This window comes from Papaver somniferum, chromosome 2 (genome assembly GCF_003573695.1).
Source record: "Papaver somniferum cultivar HN1 chromosome 2, ASM357369v1, whole genome shotgun sequence".
Lineage (NCBI taxonomy): Eukaryota > Viridiplantae > Streptophyta > Magnoliopsida > Ranunculales > Papaveraceae > Papaver > Papaver somniferum.
In genome coordinates, this window is record NC_039359.1 from 120,809,208 (window position 1) to 120,831,423 (window position 22,216).

Consider the following 22,216-nt stretch of genomic DNA (forward strand, 5'->3'; position numbering starts at 1 on the left):
TCGTATTTTGGTCAAGTCAACCAGTTGACTCATACGCATATGGCACTATTCATACGGGTACTGAATACGCGTCTCATGTAGGAAAGGGATGAAAGGGCACCATAGCAAGACTGCCTTTCAAGTGCCATCCCTTCCCTACATTTGAGGGATAGGGAAGGGATATGGTGCACCATAGTGCTAGCTCTAAAAGCGCTGGCATATTTACTTCAGAAAAAAGCAACATCAAATTCTCAGATTCAGATACATATTGAAGCATATCCAGGGATCCTAGACGAACTATTACATATAACACATACACCCAATTCATTACTGTCATTAGATGAATTCAACCAAAATATACACAAAAATCACTAAACAGAAGAAGCAAAAAACATACTCCAGATTCAGATATTGATATATAACCAAGAAATTCAAAAGAAGTAATCCATTGTTACAGAGACCCAGATGCCAATAATATACTAATTGGAAATACAGACATTAATCAATAATATACTAATTGGAAATTGAGAGATAGAATGTAACTTAGACTGGAAGAACAACCTTCTTAACGATTTCATCACTAAGAGCAGCAGTTTGAGAATCAAGAACTTTAAATAGTTTCTTCCTTCTGGTTCTCCAAATTTACATGAATGGAGCCTCGACCCCGTCATAATTCTTAAATTGTTACTTTCTAGTTAAACAAACACTGCGATGGACTCGATCTCCTCTTTTCTTATTCTTCTTCTCCAAATTCTTCTCATATTCCTGAAAATAAGTAGAGACAAGTTCGTCAAGCCATCACGTGTCCCCATATTTACAAATGAATAGGAATTTTATGCAGTTAAAGTCTCAACTATGATTGGAACACTTACCCGTAGCTTCTCTTCAGCGACATTTTGATACCATGAAATCTTCTTTCTTGATGATTTATCTACAAACTGCTTATTCATTTGTAAGTGTAACTTAGCTTGGAAAAGCTCGTTTTCTCTTCTTATCACCTTCATAAACTTCGCGTTATTAGTCTCACTTTCTTGGTTCTTTCCCTCCAAAATGGAAAAGGTGAAATTAGGATTTTTCATCTGTACATCCCTACCCAAAGGCCGGTCATGGGATGGTAAAATTCTTTGCACATATTCATCCCTAAAACTTTTATTTCTGTTCCACAAGGACATGAACTTCTCAACCTGTAAACAGATCGTGGAATCATTATGAACACCATGATTACGAATTTTTAGAGAAAGTTTGTGACGACTCTAACAAGCAAGTAGCAAGGTATAACACAACAGGAGCAAACATACCTGAGAACTGGATAGTTTTTCCAAGGCTGCTACATCGTTACTTGTAGCCAGAGCTCTTGCATTATTCAGTAGTCTATCGAATTTGTAATACTTGGCATTCTGTAAAATTGAAAATTCAAGAAGTTCGTCACTCTAATTGTGCTGGAGGACCATATACTAAGCTGTTGCAGTATTTTAACTTAAAAAAGAAACAAGTGCGGGTCCAACAAGGATGAAAGCATTGTACCCTGTTGTCACGTAATCTTTTCAGCTCAAGCAAGCGTTCATATGCTGCAATTTTCTTCATCTCACTTTGAGCCACTTGTGCTCGCAATGTATCAATCTCATCATCAATAGATCTCTCTAGTTTTCTCGCATACTCAATTCTCCGACTAAGTAATTGCTTTTTCTTTCTAATTGTGTCCAAATCCAAACCCATGTACTACAAGTAAGGACAAAAAGATCCGTGAAAACCAAACAAAGCGAGTCATTTGATTCCAAGTAATAGACACCTATAAAATCCCAATAGAGTTTAGTAAGGCATAACATAACCTGGTACCGAAAACGCCCAACTAGCCCAAATTTAAAGGTTTGATAAATTGCATCCCTCTGCTGACAAAAATCACGATTCATTTCAATGTCATTAGCTCGAACCTTCTCTCTAGTTTCTTCAAGTTGTTTAATTTCCTTACGAAGCTGCTTCACCTCAACCAATGTTCTCTTCCCATGTTGCATCCGGTAATGCAAGCTACGAACCTGCTTCATAGCAAAACTCTCGCATAATTATTCGTGATTATATAAAATTGACAGGAATATTTTTCAGTGATTCCCTATCATCTCTACGTCAAACCGTAACATTATTATATCTAGTCAATAATTATCTTATAAGATTGTCAAGCTCTTCCTCCGATAAACATGCGAATCCCATCTCTGGTCTTGCATAATTTTTTTTATGGAGCTTCACCATAGCTTGGTCCAAGTGGTCCACCCACCTCTTCTCATGCTCCATCTCCATTAAAACCTCCTCTCGAACATTTAGAAGATCCAACAATGCCATCAGCTGGCGTTTAGCTGCCTACACAAAACAATTAAGAGATTAATATTCAAAAACATCACTAGAAATCTGATTATTTGAACAGAATCAAGGTTTGCGGTGCTTTAAATTGTATATTCTCATAAACGGCGACCAAATTCCGCATCAATAACAGCACTAGTTAGTTAAGTACCTCTTCCGTCTTAATGGCTTTAATAAGTTGAAGCCATGCTTGACTGCTCTGCTGCATCTCCTTCTGAGCCTGATTAACTTGGGATTGCAGCTCTGGGCTTTCGTCTAGTTCACACTTCACGAAATAAAAAGAACGAACAGGTTTCGGTTTAGGGCATAAATCAATGGAGCTAAATTCTATAGGCTCGTCCACTCCTGGTTCTTGATTAGCATTCTCATCTAAGCATATACATTCACCTTCAGTTCCATGACTTCGATCTATTAATGGTACGAACTTTAAATTTTCTTCTACGACTTCCATTTCTTGGCTTCTAATCGGTCTCTGAACCTGATGAGAAAAACTTGAATTGAAGGAAAACTCAGTAAGATGAGAATACTTTTACAAAAGTTTGAAGCACTAATCAACTTCTCGTCCTGCCAAAATAACCAAAACCAAAGAATAAGACTAGAAACAGTATAACTAAACAAGAAAAAGATTTCTGTTTCAGTCAGTAAAAATTAAAACTTCTTGAACAGTACAGAATAAATAAGAACGGTACCGGTAAAACAGAAATGAAAGAGAAGTGGTAAAACAAAGAAGAGATGAGAAGAATAAATAAGGCGATTCTACTTAAAAATCCATGAACATTAATTTTTAATTGACTTATAAGGATGCTTACAATTTGGGCTGCAAGAAAAGCAAATGCCTCACCAGATCCCAGTTGACTTCTCATATTATTCTCTTTTCCCTTAAGGCTCCGACGGTGAGACAAGGAAATGACATAATTATTTCTCCATCTTGTCCTAGTGGATTGAGAATTTCCGCGAAGTACCCCCGTTCATGGTTATCCGTTTCAACCGATACATATTTGTATCAGTAGGCACTAACACATGTTCTTAGTGTAACCTAACAACCAAATTTTCCAGATAACGAAACAAAAAAAAAATGAGACAAATAAAATGGCTACTATGAACACTGGTCAGTTTCAGTTAGTATCACAGCTGAAATGGACGCATTATATGAGTGTCAGCGGGTACTGATATTACACTGATATGCAAATTGGCGATCAATGACCCTGTACGATACAGCAAACTGCTCATTGATGTCATTAGATGAAATCAACATAGACCAAATTCAACCAAAATATACACAAAAATCACTAAAAAGAAGAAGCAAAAATCATATATTGATATATAAACAAGAAATTCAAAAGAAGTAATCCATTATTACAGAGACCAAGTTTTAGATGATTATGAAATACAGACATTAATCAAAAATATACTAATTGAATAGGAAAGGGATAGAGGGTAACTTAGACTGGAAGAACCTTCTTAACGATTTCATCACTAAGAGCAGCAATTTGAGAATCAAGAGCTTTAATTGTTTCTTCCTTCTGGTTCTCCAGATTACCAAGAGCTTCAGCTAATTCAGCTTCCAATTTCTTCCTTCCTTCAGCCATTTGTGCTTCAACCTCCACAGTTGTTTCTTTCTTCATCTGGTTCAAAGCAGCAGCAATTTCAGCTCTAGCTGCTCTCATGATAGCAGCAGCTTGTTCATCCAATTCCTTGACTTCACTTGATGTATCTTTAACACTGTTCAATTTCCCTCTAATATCTGCATCTCTTGCATCCATAAAGTTACCCAATGGAGAGTAGTAAATCTTGTCTAAAGCAAACATAAGAATGAGGAATTCTGCCATGATTAATGGTAGAGTAAGATTGAAATCAAACAATGCTGCTTTTTCAATTTCTGCTGCTAGTGATGGTGGAGCCATTGTTAGAACTGCTGCTGCAATTGCAGCTGTTGATTTGAGAGAGTTGGGGTTTAGAGTTGGGGTTTTGATTTTGTTGCTGCTGCTGGTTTGATTGGCTTGGCTTCGGATTCTTAGGGTTGTGAATTGGGGAAGTTGGAATTTTGGAGTTGATTGGATTGAAGGAGATGTGATTAGGGTTTTGGATGAGGAAGCCATGATCATGTTTGCCATCACTGTGATGAAACCAGTTTCTGGTTTTCTCCTTCTCACACTTTTTTTTTTCTTCTGTTTAGTGTTTAGAGGTTCACAGTGAGAGTTGGAGAAGAAGGCTATCAGAAATCCTATCTCATTTCTGTGCCACAGATTTGGAAGAAAATGATAGCAAAAGGAAATTAGGGGAAAAATAAGAAAAGGAAAAAAATGCAATAATTGGATATTCCCACCCAAGTTTCCGCCGTCTGACATCCTGCAAATGCTACTGTACACTACATAGCCGCGACCGTTTTAGCAGCCCTTTTTCAACCGTTCATGTACTAATATTTGATTTCTTTTTGGAGATTTGACGAGTTCTTGTATTTGCAATTTTTTATTTATGGCGGCAACTTGTCTTAGTATAAGGTGTTTGGAATTGATTTCTGTTTCCGATTCCCAAAAACCATCTAAATACTTGGTGAAATTTTATTTCTGGCGGCAACTTGTCTTAGTATAAGGTGTTTGGAATCGATTTCTGCTTCTGATTCCCAAAAATCATCTAAATACCTGGTAACAAATAAGCAAATACCATGTATTATTTCATTTCCGATCTGCTGCCATGCATATAGGTCACATTTGTCTTTGTAACCATGAATATGTTTTCGTCCAAAAAATGTAGTTCAGTATGCTTTATGCACCGCTATGGAACGAGCAGGGCGTGTTTTATTACCCAAAACCCGTTTTTTACTATGCGATTAACAAATAAGAAATTAGCTCAAAATGTTTCACAAACTTACGGTTTCGATAATGTTATGGTAGGAACATAATTGGAAGTATGAAAATTAATATTAATATCTTCTCTAATTGATAGCTATTCCACGACAGTCATTAAATGCACAATTTCATTTGCAATATTATCATAACATAATTATATATAAATCGCCTCTCAATAAAATTTTTGCAACCACAAGTCCAACTAGTAATTGCGAGCTTATCCCATAAGATGAAAAAATCGAGTAAACAAGAATGAAAAAATTGAATCTTCAAGTAAACACTCCTCTATCTACTCTACTCTGCCCTCTCTCCTCTCTCAAAATGAAAAATGAAAAATCAGAAGGAAATAAGCTAAAACTTTACCGTTAGACTCAATTTTTCGACTCTAACGACTACTTTCAGCCGCAACCAAATCGAAAATTTATGAAATCTAGCTGTTTTCATGATCAAATAATTTTCAAACCTTCTTTACTGCATTTCAATCAATCTGTTAACAAACAATATCATTCATAGATGAGTTTCTAAATTCATTCAATCTGTTTTTTAACTCTAATCAAACCCTCTCAAAGTTACTCAAAGACACCCAAAGACACTAATCAAACAGTCTTAAAGACCCCTAAAGACACTTATCAAATCTTCTTTAAAACAAACTGCTTAGCGAATGGAGTATCAATGCAAAACTCAAAAGTCACTTTCTAAAAAGAATAACTTCTTTATCAGTACCAATCTTAATTGATCATGAACCTTACCCAAAGGAAAACAACCTTAAATCATCCAAAAAACCACTGAACAAAACATCCTCAACAATCTTTTCCAACAGAGTTGGAATGAAACAATTAAAAAAAAAAACAAACTTTACCTCATCAGTTATTTCCCATCTGACCTACATACCCAGGAAAAAAACTTGACAAGCACAACTTACCCCACTCTATGTTAATAGCTTTGAACCTATGTTCAATCGTTCCAAAATAGAGTTTGAGTATCAGACTAGAAATCTCAACTGTAGAAGATATCAAACACCCCTAAAATCCCATAACACTTCCAATTTTTAAAGCATTAACTATATCCAAAACCCCAATTTCTCCTCCCTGAAATACAAAGTTCTCAAACTTTCTCAACAGCCAACAAGAAAAGTTATGGCAAACAACCAAGTTTCCACCTCAAACAGTGATATCAGCATTGAAAACCTTACCAACAAAATGAAACACAAATTGATCATACCACCAAATCTTACTCCAAAAGTATACTTAGAACCAGAAAAAATCGAAACAATCCCAAAACAAAACTGAAAACAAACTGTTATAGGTAGACTTTGCAACAAGCTTTCCTTCGATATTGGGAGAATTACCAAAGACATAAGAGAAAATTGGAACCTCAAATCAGAAGTAATAATCAAATTGTACAATCACAGAAGGAACTACTACCAACTCCATTTAAAAGCTAAAGATGATTTTAATCTGGTAAAAGAAGGCGGAGCCTAGTGGCTCATGGGGACTTTAATTGTGCTTGTTGAATGTCCTATTGAAGGAACCTATCTAATCAAATAGGAAGAGTTCTACAAAATCAAAATTTGGATGCACCTAAAAAATTGTCCTACAAATTTCATCACAGTAAAAACCTAGAAGCCATAGTCAGCCCAGCTGGATCCTATATCACTCATAAAAAGCCTTATGGCACACGAAGAGAAAAATGTCGAATGCCTAGTTAATATTTGGGTTAATGAAGCTCTCACATATGGTTAAGAGGTTTACTCAACTCCCTAAAATTCTCCTGGGTGGAATTCCCATACAAACTCTTTAACCTTCCTCTTTGGAACACTTGTAAATGCGTAGATCATTCAACCAATAAAATGCAATGAAGCACTCAAGGAAATCAAAGAGGAAAAAAAACCTACTCAATACAAGGAAAGGAACACCCCCACTCCTAATAACAAACTCCCTAATCCCACAAAATATCATGTCCAACATACCATCACCTTTTCTTCAGGAGAAAATCATCAAACTCTGACACCTCAAGCCTTATTCTTGAAAGCGTGCTCTCCTTTCCAAAATCCGCTAAACCAAGATACTAAATAACTTGCAACCCCCACAAAAACCAGCGCCCACCAAAACAAAACCCAAACCCGAGCCCAAAAGAAAAAAACCTCAAATCATAAATCCCTAAAAAACAAAGAAATCAATCTTAATGTTTTTGAGCTTAACAATGATCAGGTTCTACCTTTCACTGTCAATAATCTTTCAAACAATCACAAAAACAATCTCGATGGAAAAAAGGATACAAAACCAGGACATTGCTCTAGGAAAACACTCTCCCAAACAACTTCAAATTCAACATAGAAATCTGCAGATACGGAAGATCCCAACAATGGAAACACAACAATATCATAGAAGATAACTAATATAATTGTAGAAGCCAACATCAAAAGAAACAAGACGTGTGCTCCAACTTAAATAAATCCTAATCCTGCTGCTACCAACACAAACCTATTCAGTCAGAACCAAAAGATCTACACTCGGGTAAATCTCAATTCTGATGGAGACTCGAACAGTCAATCAAAGGAATTTCCCCAAATTTCTATCGAATCTGAAGGAATTGTTCTGAATAAATATGATTCTATCAAGATCAACTCGAACGAGGTAACCCTAAATCTCCCAATATTTAAAATTCCGTCCATTCACATCCTTCTAGACCTCAGCATGAAGAATAGAATGAATGAATTCTACACTAGAGTCACAATTACAATTACAATACTTGCTCTTTATGATAGCTTGAAGGACATTTCTATGATTGCTCTCTTGAAAAACTTAGTTAGGCAAAAACCAAAAACCATTATATTAGGAGAAACAATTGCCTCACTGAAAACATTTTACATGTATATTCATACTGTTATGCTTCAACTGTACATTGTGTATATTGTTATGTATGTTATCTCTTTGATAAACTATTCAAAGAACTTTGTGGACCAAAGGAATACAAAAAAATACACTAATCATATCAAAATAAAATAAAACAATCACAAAGAAACATACAAAAACAACAACTTAGGAAATTATCTTATCAGCTAATATCTTATTTTTGGCAATTTATTAAGACCATAGCTTGGAACTGCCAAGGCTTAGGTAATCAGTACAACTCTGCTACATATTCTAGCCTGAATGACATGTTAAACAAAGAAAATCCAGACATCATTTTTATCTCGGAAACTAAACAACAAACCCAAAACGTCGAAATAATCCTTAAAAAAATTAACATTCACAATTACTGGATAGTCCCTCCTCAAGGAATTGCAGAGGGCCTTATCCTTGCTTGGAAACCTAACATAAATCTTAGCATTCTGGACCACAACCACACCAAATCAATGATAGAATCTTTGAAAAAACAATTAATAACAATTGTATCCTAACTGGATTTTATGGGAACCCATAAAGAGTCTCTAAAATAGAATCATGGAAAATGATTAGAGAAATGGCTTCTGTCATAACAGAACCATGGGTCATTATAGGTGATTGCAACATTGTCTTATATGAATACGAAAAACAGAGTAGATGTCCGCTAAATCAAACAGAAGCTGATATGTTTATAGACATGTCAGATAACATAGGCCTCCAAGACCTAGGATTCAAAGGTTATCCATATACTTGGAGTAACAAAAGGCAAGGATTAGAATTTACATAACAAAGATTGTATAGAGCCCTAGGAAACAACGAATGGTTTAAAAACCTTCCCTTCTAGCATAATAATGCACTTGTACCCTCTTATTCCCGATCACATCCCCATTTGCCTACAGAATATTTGGAATGATGACCCCAAATCATTTAAATATTTCGGCCCCTGGATTGACCACCCCCAATGTAAACCCTTCATTGAAGAAGCCTGAAATACTAATGTTACAGGCTCATCTGCTTTCTTTTTTACTAAAAAATTAGCCAATGTAAAACATACTCTTAACAAACGGAATAAAGATTCTAATGAAAACACAAACACTAATATATCCAATACTAAGAAAAAAATGGACATGCTAACTAAAACTTACCTTCCGCCATAAAATCCAGAGAAATGGTAAAACTTACTGTTGAACTAAGTCATTGGTACAAAACAAAAGAAGAGTTTTGGAAAATAAAAAGTAGAGAACAATACTTAGCCTTAGGAGATAGAAACACACACTACTTACACGACTCATCTAAACAAATATATAGGAGAAACGGAATAGACACCCTTCAAACACAAGAAAGGTGAGTGGATTAACACAAAAATTGAATAACAAACTTCCTTAATGAACACTTTAAACAAATAACAACTATTGTAAATCCAAAAACTGATGAAAACATGCTGAATCTTATACCCACATATATAACTGACTAAGACAACATAATCCTAGAACAAATTCCAACCTATGAAGAGATTAAAAATACGTTATTCGCAATGGATCCTAACAAAAGCCCGGGACCAGATGGATTCCCACCTAATTTCTTCCAAAAAAATTGGAATACCATTAGCGAGAACTTGTGAATATGGTTCAAACTTTCTTCAAAACTGGTAATATTCTGAAATAGATCAATTCCTTTTTTATCTCGTTAATTCCTAAAATTGAGAAACCCATAAATGTCGCTGAATTCAGACCTATATCCCTCTGTAATACTTCATATAAAAAAGAGATAAACTATTGTCTACATATAAGCTTTGCCTAAGTATTGTTTGTTTCTCGGGAATCTCTTCGATTTCTCTTTTTTATTTTGTAAAAGCTTTTGTTGCAACTAAGTTGCATGCTACTCTTATGCTCTAAATTTTTCTCTCTGTGGAAATCTATAATTTGTTGAGCCAAAAAATTGTGAAAGAAAATCTTCACGTAGCAAAATTTTCATGTATTCGTGTTACCTTAAAAAAGGGTACATTTCGGTTTTAGTTTTGTCTCTTTTGGGTTCAAGTTGTATTCGTACGGGTACCCATGGTTTACTTATCGCGAACTTTCTTTAGAAACCCTAAAATTTATAGTCCCTAAGAAACTATTTAATTACCAAACCTATTGAGTCACGTACGCGTACTCTAGGTTATTTTCTTTTTGTCAAGAATGTCTTCATATTCTCGCACTTGTGATTTTGCAAGAGGTTTTCTTGATAAAGGTATCGTTTTCTATTCCAAAGGGAGGAAGAAAAGAACTCTATTAGAAGTTGATGGTCAAAATCCTGATACCTCATGCTACTATGCCTATTCTCATCAAGATGTTGAGAATGATAAGATGGTTCGCCGAAGTGATTCATGATTTTCTTAAATACTTTGAGGAAGCAAAGCTGTAGCTCGTTGATTCTATGAAGGATCTCGATGTGTTAAGAATTGAGTTGAAAAAGGTTAACTTTGACATTGTTCTCATGAAAACACATGTTAAAGATCTTCTAAATGAGGATATCTTCTCTGAAGTAGCAGTGGATGTTGTCAATGACAAGCTCAAAGGTATCAAGACTCGCGAGGGTTCCGGAAAAGCTCTTTGATTTCTGTTCATGATCGGTATTGATTGTTTAGGAGTCTTTTGGTTTTTAGCTTGCTTTTATTTTGTCTAGGAAACTTCTTATGAGATTTTATTATTGTGTTTTAAGAATGATAACTAGGTGTTTTGGGGTAAAAACTGATTCTGCTGTTTTTGGTAAATTTGGGTGTGTTGATGAGAAACGAATTAAAACCTTAAACAAATGTACTACACAGGAGTACTTTTGAGTTCGAGAGATCAATATGTAAGACTCTGGACTAAACCAAGAAATGGCCGTTCCAGATTCAATTCGGTCACGAAGTGAAGGAGAAGGGTTGATCTTAGGGAAGGAAGCGAAGAAGGTGTTTGAGATCAGAATGTTGAATTATGAAGGTGTGGTTGTTTTTTGACTTGTATCAGAATATGGTTTCTGTCTACTTGTGTTGATAACACTTGTGTCTTGTTTTTCGAAATAGGTTGAAATCCTATTTATACAAGTCATGTTCAAACATACCTGGATCTCGTAGGAAGTGGAGGTGATTAGGCAGTGGAGAAGTGGAGGTGTGTAAAAAGTGGTGATCACCATGTTTCCACTATGAGGGGAAACTGGTCATGCCTTCACCCACTATCTCATTGATGCTAACCGTCCGTTCTTCCATGACACGTTCTTGTGATGGGCACGTTGCACGTCGCACGTTGTAAACCGCCAGAACAATACCCCAGTGAGAATCCCCCAGTTTGTGACATGTTTGATGTCTCGAGTAAATGGGTCAAGTCGTGAGACTCGTCGCTGAAAGCAGCACGCAGTGCTTTTAGGTCAAATAATAAATTATTTGTGAAACCAATATTTATAAAACATCGCTTATAATCGATGTGTATAAAGCATCGCTTTTAAACAAGTGTTGATGGTGGTTTTTAGCTTAGGGTTAAAATTGTAAAACCTTGTATCTGATGTGACGTCACTCTGTAAAGAAATGGAGCCATGAGTGTTAACCTATCTACTGGCATATTTATTGAGCCATTCAATATATTTACATGAAATTTATCCAGACTAGCACATGTAGCAACCATCCCAGATGTTCTGTAAATTTCGGCGCCTTGCCTATATTCGCTTAATATAAGTTTCTTTGAATGCTTTCTATGCTATGTTCCCCGGTTGAACCCTTAATGTGGATGTGGCATGACAATTTGTGTTCACTTGCAGCAGAGTAGCACGAATTTCCAAATATCAAGGATAAGGTCTTTGCATAAGGTATTCAATCAGAAAGCATGTTGCTCTCTCGCAATGAACTTAAAGAACTCTGTGTCAACACATAGAATTCAATCAATTACTTTTGCCACGCCCCCAAGCCCTAACTTTGGCCATGGCGCCAAATCCTAGCCTTGGTCACGCCGCCAAGCCCTAATTTTGGCAACAACGCCAAATCCTAGCCTTGGCCAATCCGCCAAGCCCTAACTTTGGCCACGACGCCAAATCCCAGCCTTGGCCACACCGCCAAGCCCTAAATTTGTCCACGACGCCAAATCCTAGACTTGGCCACGCCGCCAATCCCAAATTTTGGCTACGACTCCAAATCCTAGCCTTGGCCACGCCGCCAAGCCCTAATTTTGTCCACCGTGCCAAATCCTAGCCTTGGCCACGCCGCCAAGCCATAACTTTGGCCACGACGCCAAATCCTAGCCTTGGCCACGCCGCCAAGCCCTAATTTTGACCGGGGAGCCAAATCCTAGCTTTGGCCACGCCACAACGTCACAGGCGCGGCTATGCCATTATGCCATTAACAGGTGCCAACAAAATGTGGCCATAATCAACGGCCACCCTCTCTCCTGAATTACAATCTCAGTCATCCAAGTTCGCCACCGAATTGAGAGACTTGTGGCAAGTTTCAGGCAACCAGTTACCTAAATCTAGTGGCCATGGCTACGCCAGGCGCCACTTGCACCATCGTGCCACTGGCATACACGAGTCATGCAGCCATGCCACATTGCCACTGGCGTACACCAAAACGCCACCGCGCCATTATGAGGCGCCAACACAAGGTAGCCATAATCAACGGCTACCCTCCTTCATTAGATGCGATCTCAGCCATCAAAGTTCGACACCGAACTGACAAACCTGTGGCAAGTTTTAGGCGACTAGACAAAACGAACCTAATAGCATTACATGTTATTTTCTTGCGGTAAGTTTCTTAACTTTGACTTGCCACACGTAGCAAAGTGCTACATGTTTTCCACGAAAACACTTGAGAAATCAAACATGTCACAAACTGGGGGATGCTCATCAGGGTATTGGTCTGGCGGTTTACAGTTTGTGGCGTGCAATGCGCCCGTTACAAGAAAGTGTCATGAAGCAAGATAATTAGTGGTGGTAAAAAGTAACGGTGTAAACGAATTCACTTCCTTCATCATGGAAGCATAATGACCGGCGGTTACACGTTAATTTATTCTTTCACCAGTCAATCGTTTCCACTTCCTACGAGACCAGGTTACGTTTCAATATGACTTGTATAAATAGGTTTCACCTATTTTCACCAAAGAACAGGGTTTCGGTCGGCAACAATACAGTATCTAGAAATCACCTGGTAGTTTTTCATTCTGCTATCCAGTTCTACTTTCAGATACAAGTCATAAACAACCACACCTTCAGAATCAACCACACCTTCAGAATCAACCATTATGGTCTCAACACTCTCTTCGCTTCCCTCTCTAAGACCAACCCTTCTCTTTCACTTTGTGACCGAAGCAAGCCTGGAACGACCATTTCTTGGTTCAGGCCAGGAATGTACAAATTGATCTCTCGAATCAAAAGTACTCCCGTGCAGTGCATTGTTTGGGGTTTAGATTCGTTTCTCATCCACACACCCGAAATTACCAAAATCAGCAGAAACGGTTTTTCACCAACAAATAATTGGCGACCACAGTGGGAGACTAATCTCTCGGTTACAATACCAATTTCTAATTTCCAATTTCGAATTTCCAATTTCATTTTTTCAATTCCGATCTTAAGATGGTAGAATTCAGGTCCAGATCAGCAACATACCCTGAAAACACTAGCGCGGAGATTACTCTTGGTATTAACGTTTCTTCCAATGGCATTAATATGCCACCTGCCAACACCAGCGGCGCAGAAAACGTTCCTTCAGGCGTTACACTTCCCGTCACCAGAGCCAGAGCCGCTGCCGCCACCCCCAACGTTTCTTCAAGTGTGACACCTCCAACAGTCACCAGAGCCGCTGCTACTCCACCATCAGGACGAGAGACTGGGGAGCCGATCCCTTATTACCATTGCTAATTTGATGGAAATACAAGAAGTTTTTGCTAAGGCTCAGACAGACATGGCCACAACTCAAAAGGAGCAAAACAATGAACATCTGAACGATTAGTCAAGGGATTCAGGATTCGGGCGTTAGATTGTCATAAACCAAATGTGACCGAGCATCAATTCGTGGAGTTATGCATTAATGCTTTCTAGGGACGCTGTTCACAAAACCATATAATCTTTAAAGGAGCATGTGTGTGCAACTTTTTATTTCTCCAAGTTGCAGCACCGAGATATATTTTGAAGCTCTCAGCCGAGTTGCGTTGGCACTTCGAACTTTGCTCCAGGAGTCGCTTCTACTTTTCGCTCCAGAAGTCGCTCCGCTTCAACGTTCTCTCCAGAAGCCGCTTAAACGTCTCACCTCCAGAAGCTGCTCAACGTGTCGCTCCATAAGCTGTTCCTCTTCAACGTTTCGCTCTAGAAGCCGCTCCGCTTCAACGTTTCGATCCAAGAGCCACTTCAACGTCTCACCTCCAGAAGCCGCTCCTCTTCAACGTTTCGCTCCAGAAGCTATTCCTCTTCAACGTTTCGCTCCAGAAGCCGCTCCGCTTCAACGTTTCTCTCCAAGAGCCGCTCCGCTTCAACGTTTTCTCCAGAAGTCGACACTCCTCCCTATCAAGGATCGTGATCACAGCCATTCAAGGTTCGCAATTGTGGCCACTTTTTGATCCATCCCGCCAAACCTCGTGGTCGTGGGAAGTTTACTCGCTTACGCATCCAACCACTCCCTTTGCTTCCATAGGCGCCCATGCAATTTCAGCCAACCTATTTTGGTTCCCACGACAATGTAATTTCTTCCGATCACATCTGCTGCCAAGAACTGTTGTTGCTTGTTTGTCAGAGCTTTACCATAGCAACAATCACTACAAAGGTAATCCATACTTCTCCATGTTTTAGTTTCACGTGGAAGAACTAATAGAGTCACCAGTACGGATGAAAGATGATGTATTTATCATGGTCAACTCACCGACCATACAAGATAAAAACATGTAAACCACACTTGGGGACTGAGGCTCTACACGGGATCCCTTCACTATCAAAGCTCAGAAGACACGACCAACCAAAAATCATAGCCACGACAAGGTCATCTACCCTTAAAAGGTGTAGCGTAAGAATATCATAACCTCTCTATCTAGAAGGCGCCTGCAACACTTTATGAGGCCGCCGCGGATCCCAAGCCTACTTAGAGAAAACAACTTCAGTAACCAAAGAGAAGTGCGACTAAGGACTGCTCATCACGGTCCATCCCCGACAACAATCAAGCATTCATGAGATAACTCCAGAGACGCGGATGAAACATTTTTCTTGAAGAGACAGAGGGAGCCACGATTAACACATAACTCCCTCACTTCTACCTCTTCGTTATCCAGAATGTTTTGTCCATGTGATATTCCAAGCATCCCAGCATCACATCCAGGAGAGTATGATAAGATTATATCCAATCCCATAGGAGTAGATTCAAGGTGATGCAATTAAAGTAGGATACATTTGGGGACTGAAGCCTCCTTCATGTTTAGAAGCTTAAACGCGGTCACTACCTTACCAGTGAATGCAACAGAAGCACATCTTCCACGATAAAATAGGTTCAGGATAATTACACATGGGGACTACCAGAATGGGATGCCTTCACTTCCCTCAACCAGGTTATTTCCGATTTCAACATCATCACTGTCGAAGTTTTACGAGCCGCAAGAATTTCTCAACATGAAGCCGTACACGCGCATCAAAGACCCCAAAAGTACGCCACAAAGATACATTCACATATCCGGCCACGCCATCGGATCTAACAGAAATATAAATGGGGACTTCTCACCACATCCTGTTCCATGCAATAGTCCAAGATTCAGAAGATGGTTCAAAGGATGTCGCTTGGAACGAAGTCCTTCAAGACTTGATAGCAGCACATCGGCAACGGAATGCTCTCAGCTCGTCTACTTCACCCAATGACTCTAAAATATTCCGACCATGCAAGCATCCACAACATATCATCATCGCAATCAGAAAGTCCAGACACCAAATAACCTAAAATCAAGGATGGACCAACAACGCAACCACAATCTCCAAGATTAGCCATGACATGATCATTGCCGAGCATATATTTCATCCATTTATCCCAAGATCGCAATGGAGTATGGTAAATTTTAAAATCCACTAGAGAGGTTAGATACTCATTCTTCTGGAGTCAGAGCCTTATTACACATTTTGGAGAAGATGGTACTGTTAGGTGGATACATGCGAGAGCACCTACCTTTGAGTTCTCCTGGATTGCCCTGTTGTTGATTATAACTATTGGATATTTCTTTGTTGCCATTAATGCTGGCTCTATTACCGCTGACAAATGACAAAGAGGAGCCAGATGCTGCAGATGAAAGCACAGAGCCGGACAAACAACAAAAACAGAAGAGGGTCGATACCCCTTTTCATACGAACGCAGTTTCTAGAGTTTGAACAGAATAAGTATTCCTTATTGCTCCATGAACGGGAATAGATGACTAGGCGCACCCCACTCATGCTCCATAACTGAACAAGTAGTGTGCTAATATCTCTGCTCCATGACCGAACGAACAACGCTCCAGCACGAGGAAAACCAGTCGCTCAACCTATCTCCATGTCTCTAGCACTCCGTGGTCAAGCCAACTCTCCATGGCTCCAGCACTCCGTGGTCAAGCCAACTCTCCATGACTCCAGCACTCTATGGTTAAGTTAGCGCCATCACTCCAGCATTCCGTGATCCAACCAGCAAGCTTTCCAAGTGCCATTTCCACCGTTCCACGGACTGAAGCCATCAGCGCCACCATCACCATTTGAAGCCAAAGTTCCAGTGATATCATCACCGCTTGGTAGCCAAAGTTCCAGCACTATCATCACTGTTTCGTAGCCAAAGTTCCAGCGCCATAGTTTCACTATTCCATGGAATGAAGCCAGTTTCCACCATTCCATGGACTGAAGCCAGTTTCCACCATTCCATGACCTAGCTAGCGCCATCTTATCCGTTCAAAGCAGCGCCATCTCCACCAGCCAAGGAAGCGCCATCTTGGCCGTTCAAAGCAGCGCCATCCACCGTTCCACGAATCAGGAGCCAGTCGTGCCATATCTGCTTCTCCGTGATCTAGCCAGCCAAGTGCCATCCACCGCTTCACGGACCTATCCAACAACACCGCTCCACGGACCTGGCCAACAGTGCTGCTCCACGAATCTAGCCAGCAGCACCATTTCATGGATGTAGCCAAGCAAGCAGCGCCGTCCATCATTCATCCATCATTCAAAGCCAGCAGCATCATCTACCTTTTATAGCCAACCAGTGCCTATTCCGCGGACCAAGTTGCAATGTCACCTCTGCCGATCAATAACCAAAGCTGCAGCGCTGATGCCAATACCCCATGGCCAAGCCGCATTTATGCAAAACCGCCAATAAAAGGATCACGGATTCCTCATGCCTTCCGCCAAAGTTTAGTCAAATTTCCCTGGCGATCTCTTCACGTCTTTACCTTTCGATTTTACTCTTGTCTGTCACCATCTCATGCTTACCCCGCAACAACGCCGCTGTTACGTGCTAATCAGGGGACTTAATGTTGATGGTGGGTTTTAGCTTAGGGTTAAAATTGTAAAACCTTTCATCTGATGTGACGTCACTCTGTAAGGAAATGGATCCATGAGTGTTAACCTCTCCACTGGCATATTTATTGATCCATTCAATATATTTACAGACTAGCACATGTAGCAACCATCCCAGATGTTCTGTAAATTTCGGCGCCTTGCCTATATTCGCTTAATATAAGTTTCTTTGAATGCTTTATATGATATGTTCCCCGGCTGAACCCTTAATGTTGATATGGCATGACAATTTGTGTTCACTCGCAGCAGAGTAGCACAAATTTCCAAATATTAAGGATAAGGTCTTTGCATAAGGTATTCAATCAGAAAGCATGTTTCTCTATGACAATGAACTTAAAGAACTCTGTGTCAACACATAGAATTCAATCAATTACTTTTGCGCCTTGCGCAATATACCAGATCTTGCTTGTCGAAAGTAAGGCTAGGCAAACTAGAAAATTAGTCCGCCATGGATTAGTAGGTGCAAAACCTTGCCCAATATCAGGAAACAGGGAGCCGCAACAGCAAAGGGAGCGCGTGGACATGCCTTAGGCCAGCTGGAGCCACTTGCCATTGGCCACGCCCCATCCTAAACCGGCCCTATTTCCGTCGACCAATCAGGTCGCTTTAAACTCTCCACACGCACATAAGTTGTGGCAGGGCCCATACTTGTCGGCCTCATTTCACATCGACCAATCAGGTCGCTCTAAAGACGCCACACTCACACCGGAAGTGTAGCCACGCCCATGATTGGCCGACCCCTCTCATTCCTACCGACCAATCAGGTCACTTTAAAATGCGCCACAAACACTAGAGATGTGGCTGCGCCTTATGTTTGGCTGGCCCCTTTTCTTGACCAATCAAATCGCTCTAAACTCGCCATCATACATTAAAGTCCAAACGCTCCCTGCCGCGCTATCATACTAACTGGAAAGCCAAACGAGCCCTGCCACAACAACATATTAATCGGCATGCCAACATGCCACTCTGCTGCAGTAACATGCCACGAGCCACTTTAGCCTTGGCCACGCCGCCAAGCCCTAATTTTGGCCACGACGTCAAATCCTAGCCTTGGCCACGCCGCCAAGCCCTAACTTTGGCCACGACGCCAAATCTTAGCCTTGTCCACGCCGCCAAATCCTAGCCTTGGCCACTCCGCCAAATCCTAGCCTTGGCCACTCCGCCAAGCCCTAACTATGGCCACGAAGCCAAATCCTAGCCTTGGCCACGCCGCCAAGCCCTAACTTTGGAAACGACGCCAAATCCTAGCCTTTGCCACGCTGCCAGCCCCTAATTTTGGCCACGACGCCAAATCCTAGCCTTGGCTACGTCGCCAAGCCCTAATTTTGTCCACGACGCCAAATCCTAGCCTTTGCCACGCCGCCAAGCCCTAATTTTGGCCATGGCGCCAAATCTTAGCCTTAGCCACGCCGCCAAGCCCTAACTTTGGCCATGGCGCCAAATCCTAGCCTTGGCCACGCCACCAAGCCCTAATTTTGACCACGGAGCCAAATCCTAGCTTTGGCCATGCCACAACGCCACAGGCGCGGCTATGCCATTATGCCATTAACAAGTGCCAACAAAATATGGCCATAATCAAAGACCACCCTCTCTCCTGAATTACAATATCAGGCATCCAAGTTCGACACCGAACTGACAAATTTGAGGCAAGTTTCAGGCGACCAGCTGCCTAAATCTAGTGGCCATGGCTACGCCAGGCGCCACTTGCACCACCGTGCCACTGGCATGCACGAACCATGCTAGTCATGCAACATTTCCACTGGCGTACACCAAAACGCCACCACGCCATTATGAGGCGCCAACACAAGGTATCCATAATCAACAGCTACCCTCCTTCATGAGATGCCATCTCAGCCATCGAAGTTCGCCACCGAACTGACAAACCTGTGGCAAGTTTTAGGCGACTAGAAAAAACGAGCCTAATAGCATTACATGTTATTTTCCTACGGTAAGTCCCTTGACTTTGACTTGCCACACGTAGCAAAGTGCTACATGTTTTCCACGAAAACACTCGAGACATCAAACATGTCACAAACTGGGGGATGCTCATCAAGGTATTGGTCTGGCGGTTTACAGCGTGCGGCGTGTAATGCGCCCTTTACAAGAAAGTGTCATGAAGCAGGACAATTAGTGGTGGTAAAAAGTAACGGTGTAAAAAAATTCACTTCCTTCATCATGGAAGCATAATGACCGATGGTTACACGTTACTCTATTCTTCCACCACTCAATCGATTCCACTTCCTACGAGACCAGGGTACGTTTCAATATGACTTGTATAAATAGGCTTTGAAAAAGCGGGGGTCTAATAACACCACCCAATATTTCGCTTAGAAATCTGTATGGACTAACTCCGAAATACTTTGCTAGAGAATCAACTAGATAGTCAGACTCAATCTATATAAAAGTATCTCAAGGAGTTAATATCTCTCTCTTGTTTTTGATATTACTCAAGCTAATAGAAATCAGCGAGTCCTAATCAAACACAAGGAATACTTGGACGGTAACAAAGACCAATGTCAAAGGATCAATCAATATCAATCAACAACCAAAGGTCGGATTTCCAATGATGATCACAAACGCACAACCTGTATTTTTTAAATTAATAACAAATATAATGCGGAAATAGAAATAACACAGACACCAAAATTTTGTTAACGAGAAAACTGCAAATGCAGAAAAACCCCGGGACCTAGTCCAGATTGAATACACACTGTATTAAGCCGCTACAGACACTAGCCTACTCACAGATAACTTCGGACTGGACTATAGTTGAACCCCAATCACTCTCCCACTAATTCAAGGTACAGTTGTACTCCCTACGCCTCTGATCCCAGCAGGACACTGTGCACTTGATTCCCTTAGCTGATCTCACCCACAACTAAGAGTTGTTGCAACCCAAAATTGCAGACTTGATAATAAACAAATCTGTCTCACACAGAAAAGTCTATCAAAGGATAAATCTGTCTCCCATAGAAGAACCCTAGGTTTTTATTCCATCTTATGATATGAAATCAAGGTGAATAGCAACCAATTGATAATCCGGTCTTATATTCGCGAAGAACAGCCTAGATTAATCAATCACCTCTCTACAATCCTTCCTATCGGAGAACTCTCATGATCTCAATCCAATCAAAGATTGTACTCGTATGATAGAAGATGCAAGATCAGATCATACAACTACGATAAAAGTAGTAATAGTCTGGCTTCACAATCCCAATGAAGTCTTTAAGTCATTAACCTGGTTTTAGAGAAGAAAACCAAAGGTTAGAGGAGAATCGACCCTAGCGAGCGCACTAGTATCACACAGACGTGTGGGGATTGGTTTTACCCAATGCTATATGTCTCATTTATATAGTCTTCAAATCAGGTTTTTGCCTTAGGTACAAAGCAATCAATATTCATTGTTAGATGAAAACCTGATTTAGATTCAAGCTAATATTTTTCGACCGTTAGATCGAACACATAGCTTGTCACACATACTTGAGATATACGTTTACTGGGTTTGTGAAAACCATGACCAAACGTGTACGTGTATGTTGGTTCAACATAGTAACCCAAAAGGTTAACCATATGAGAATTTCATATTAACCTTGTTCTTCTTCACCATAACTAGTTCAATTTACTCAAATGAACTAGTTAGAGAGTTGTTCAATTGATATGAGATCTTACATAACTACACAAGACACAATTCAAACAAAGATGATTCGATTCGATTTGAATCGGCTCATGAACTTTATAGACACGGTTTTCATACTACATTCCTTAGTAATTTAAGTTTCATGTTCAGAGCACATCTTTAGATCATAACCCACTCAAGTTCGCAAACAAGTTCGCAGACTTAAGGAAACCAATCAAACTCGGCAGAAAATCTCGGCAAAAAGACTTCTGCCACGAGGTTCGCGGACTGAGTTCGCGGACTAAACACACAAACGAGTTTTTGGAAATCCCAGCAGAAATTCCCAGTAAGAGAACTTCCGTCAGTTCGCGGACTGAGTTCGCAAAGTGAGTTCGCGGACTTGGCAAAGCCAATTCCTCCGGTTCCTCTCAATCAACAAAGTTCGCAAACTTCAGATTAAGGAATAGGACTTATGTACATATGTGTTACCACACAATGCTTATATCCATCATTGGTTATATAGACCTAAACTCTCATTTCAATCATTGAAACATTCTTAGAGGACGTTATATAGTTGTGACACTATTTATCGTCAAAGCGGTTTTCAAAGTGATTGAAACATTATGACTTTCGTCACTTGGTGAAAATAAACCGATCAAAGCGAAACCTTTACCAACACATGATTTCGAGATATAGATAGGCGATATATACTCGGCTCGAAATATCAAATGTGTATGATCTAGTCTATATAGCATACGACTTTTGTCTCATAAGAAGTGTAGGAGATATAAGAGATAGACTTTTGAGTGATAGATAAGTTCAACTCTCCACATACCTTTTTGTTGATGAAGTTCCACGGTTCCTTGAGTAGATCTTCGTCGTTGTATGATAAATCACCATCAAGTCCTTGAGCTCAACTACACTTTTCTATGCTATTCCGAGACTTAGCTATGTAGACTAGAAATCAAGACTCATAGTTTTGATCACTAACATTGACAAACATGCTTGTTATAGCAACGCATGCG

At 40.1% G+C, this 22,216-nt stretch overlaps 2 protein-coding genes across 5 annotated transcripts; both read right to left on the reverse strand.

Annotated features, from left to right (window-relative positions):
- Nucleotides 1–351: 351 nt before the first annotated feature.
- Nucleotides 352–3,461, reverse strand: LOC113348967 (proton pump-interactor 1-like). 4 transcript variants are annotated; one of them, XM_026592885.1, is made up of 7 exons: nt 3,173–3,461; nt 2,483–2,809; nt 1,809–2,331; nt 1,504–1,698; nt 1,278–1,376; nt 852–1,163; nt 352–744 (listed from the first exon to the last, which is right to left on the reverse strand). In XM_026592885.1, exons 3-7 carry the CDS (start codon nt 2,019–2,021, stop codon nt 664–666), a joined length of 900 nt encoding a protein of 299 aa, XP_026448670.1. In that variant the 5' UTR covers nt 2,022–2,331; nt 2,483–2,809; nt 3,173–3,461; the 3' UTR covers nt 352–663. The 4 variants fall into 4 exon arrangements, with proteins under 4 accessions (XP_026448670.1, XP_026448669.1, XP_026448668.1 ...); XM_026592884.1 differs by having other exon boundaries at nt 2,483–2,822; XM_026592883.1 differs by having other exon boundaries at nt 2,483–2,895.
- Nucleotides 3,462–3,621: 160 nt separating this feature from the next.
- Nucleotides 3,622–4,561, reverse strand: LOC113348968 (ATP synthase subunit b', chloroplastic-like). Its single transcript, XM_026592887.1, has one exon. The coding sequence runs from the start codon at nt 4,443–4,445 to the stop codon at nt 3,774–3,776; it is 672 nt and encodes a 223-aa protein (XP_026448672.1). The 5' UTR covers nt 4,446–4,561; the 3' UTR covers nt 3,622–3,773.
- Between the last annotated feature and the right edge of the window lie 17,655 nt (nt 4,562–22,216).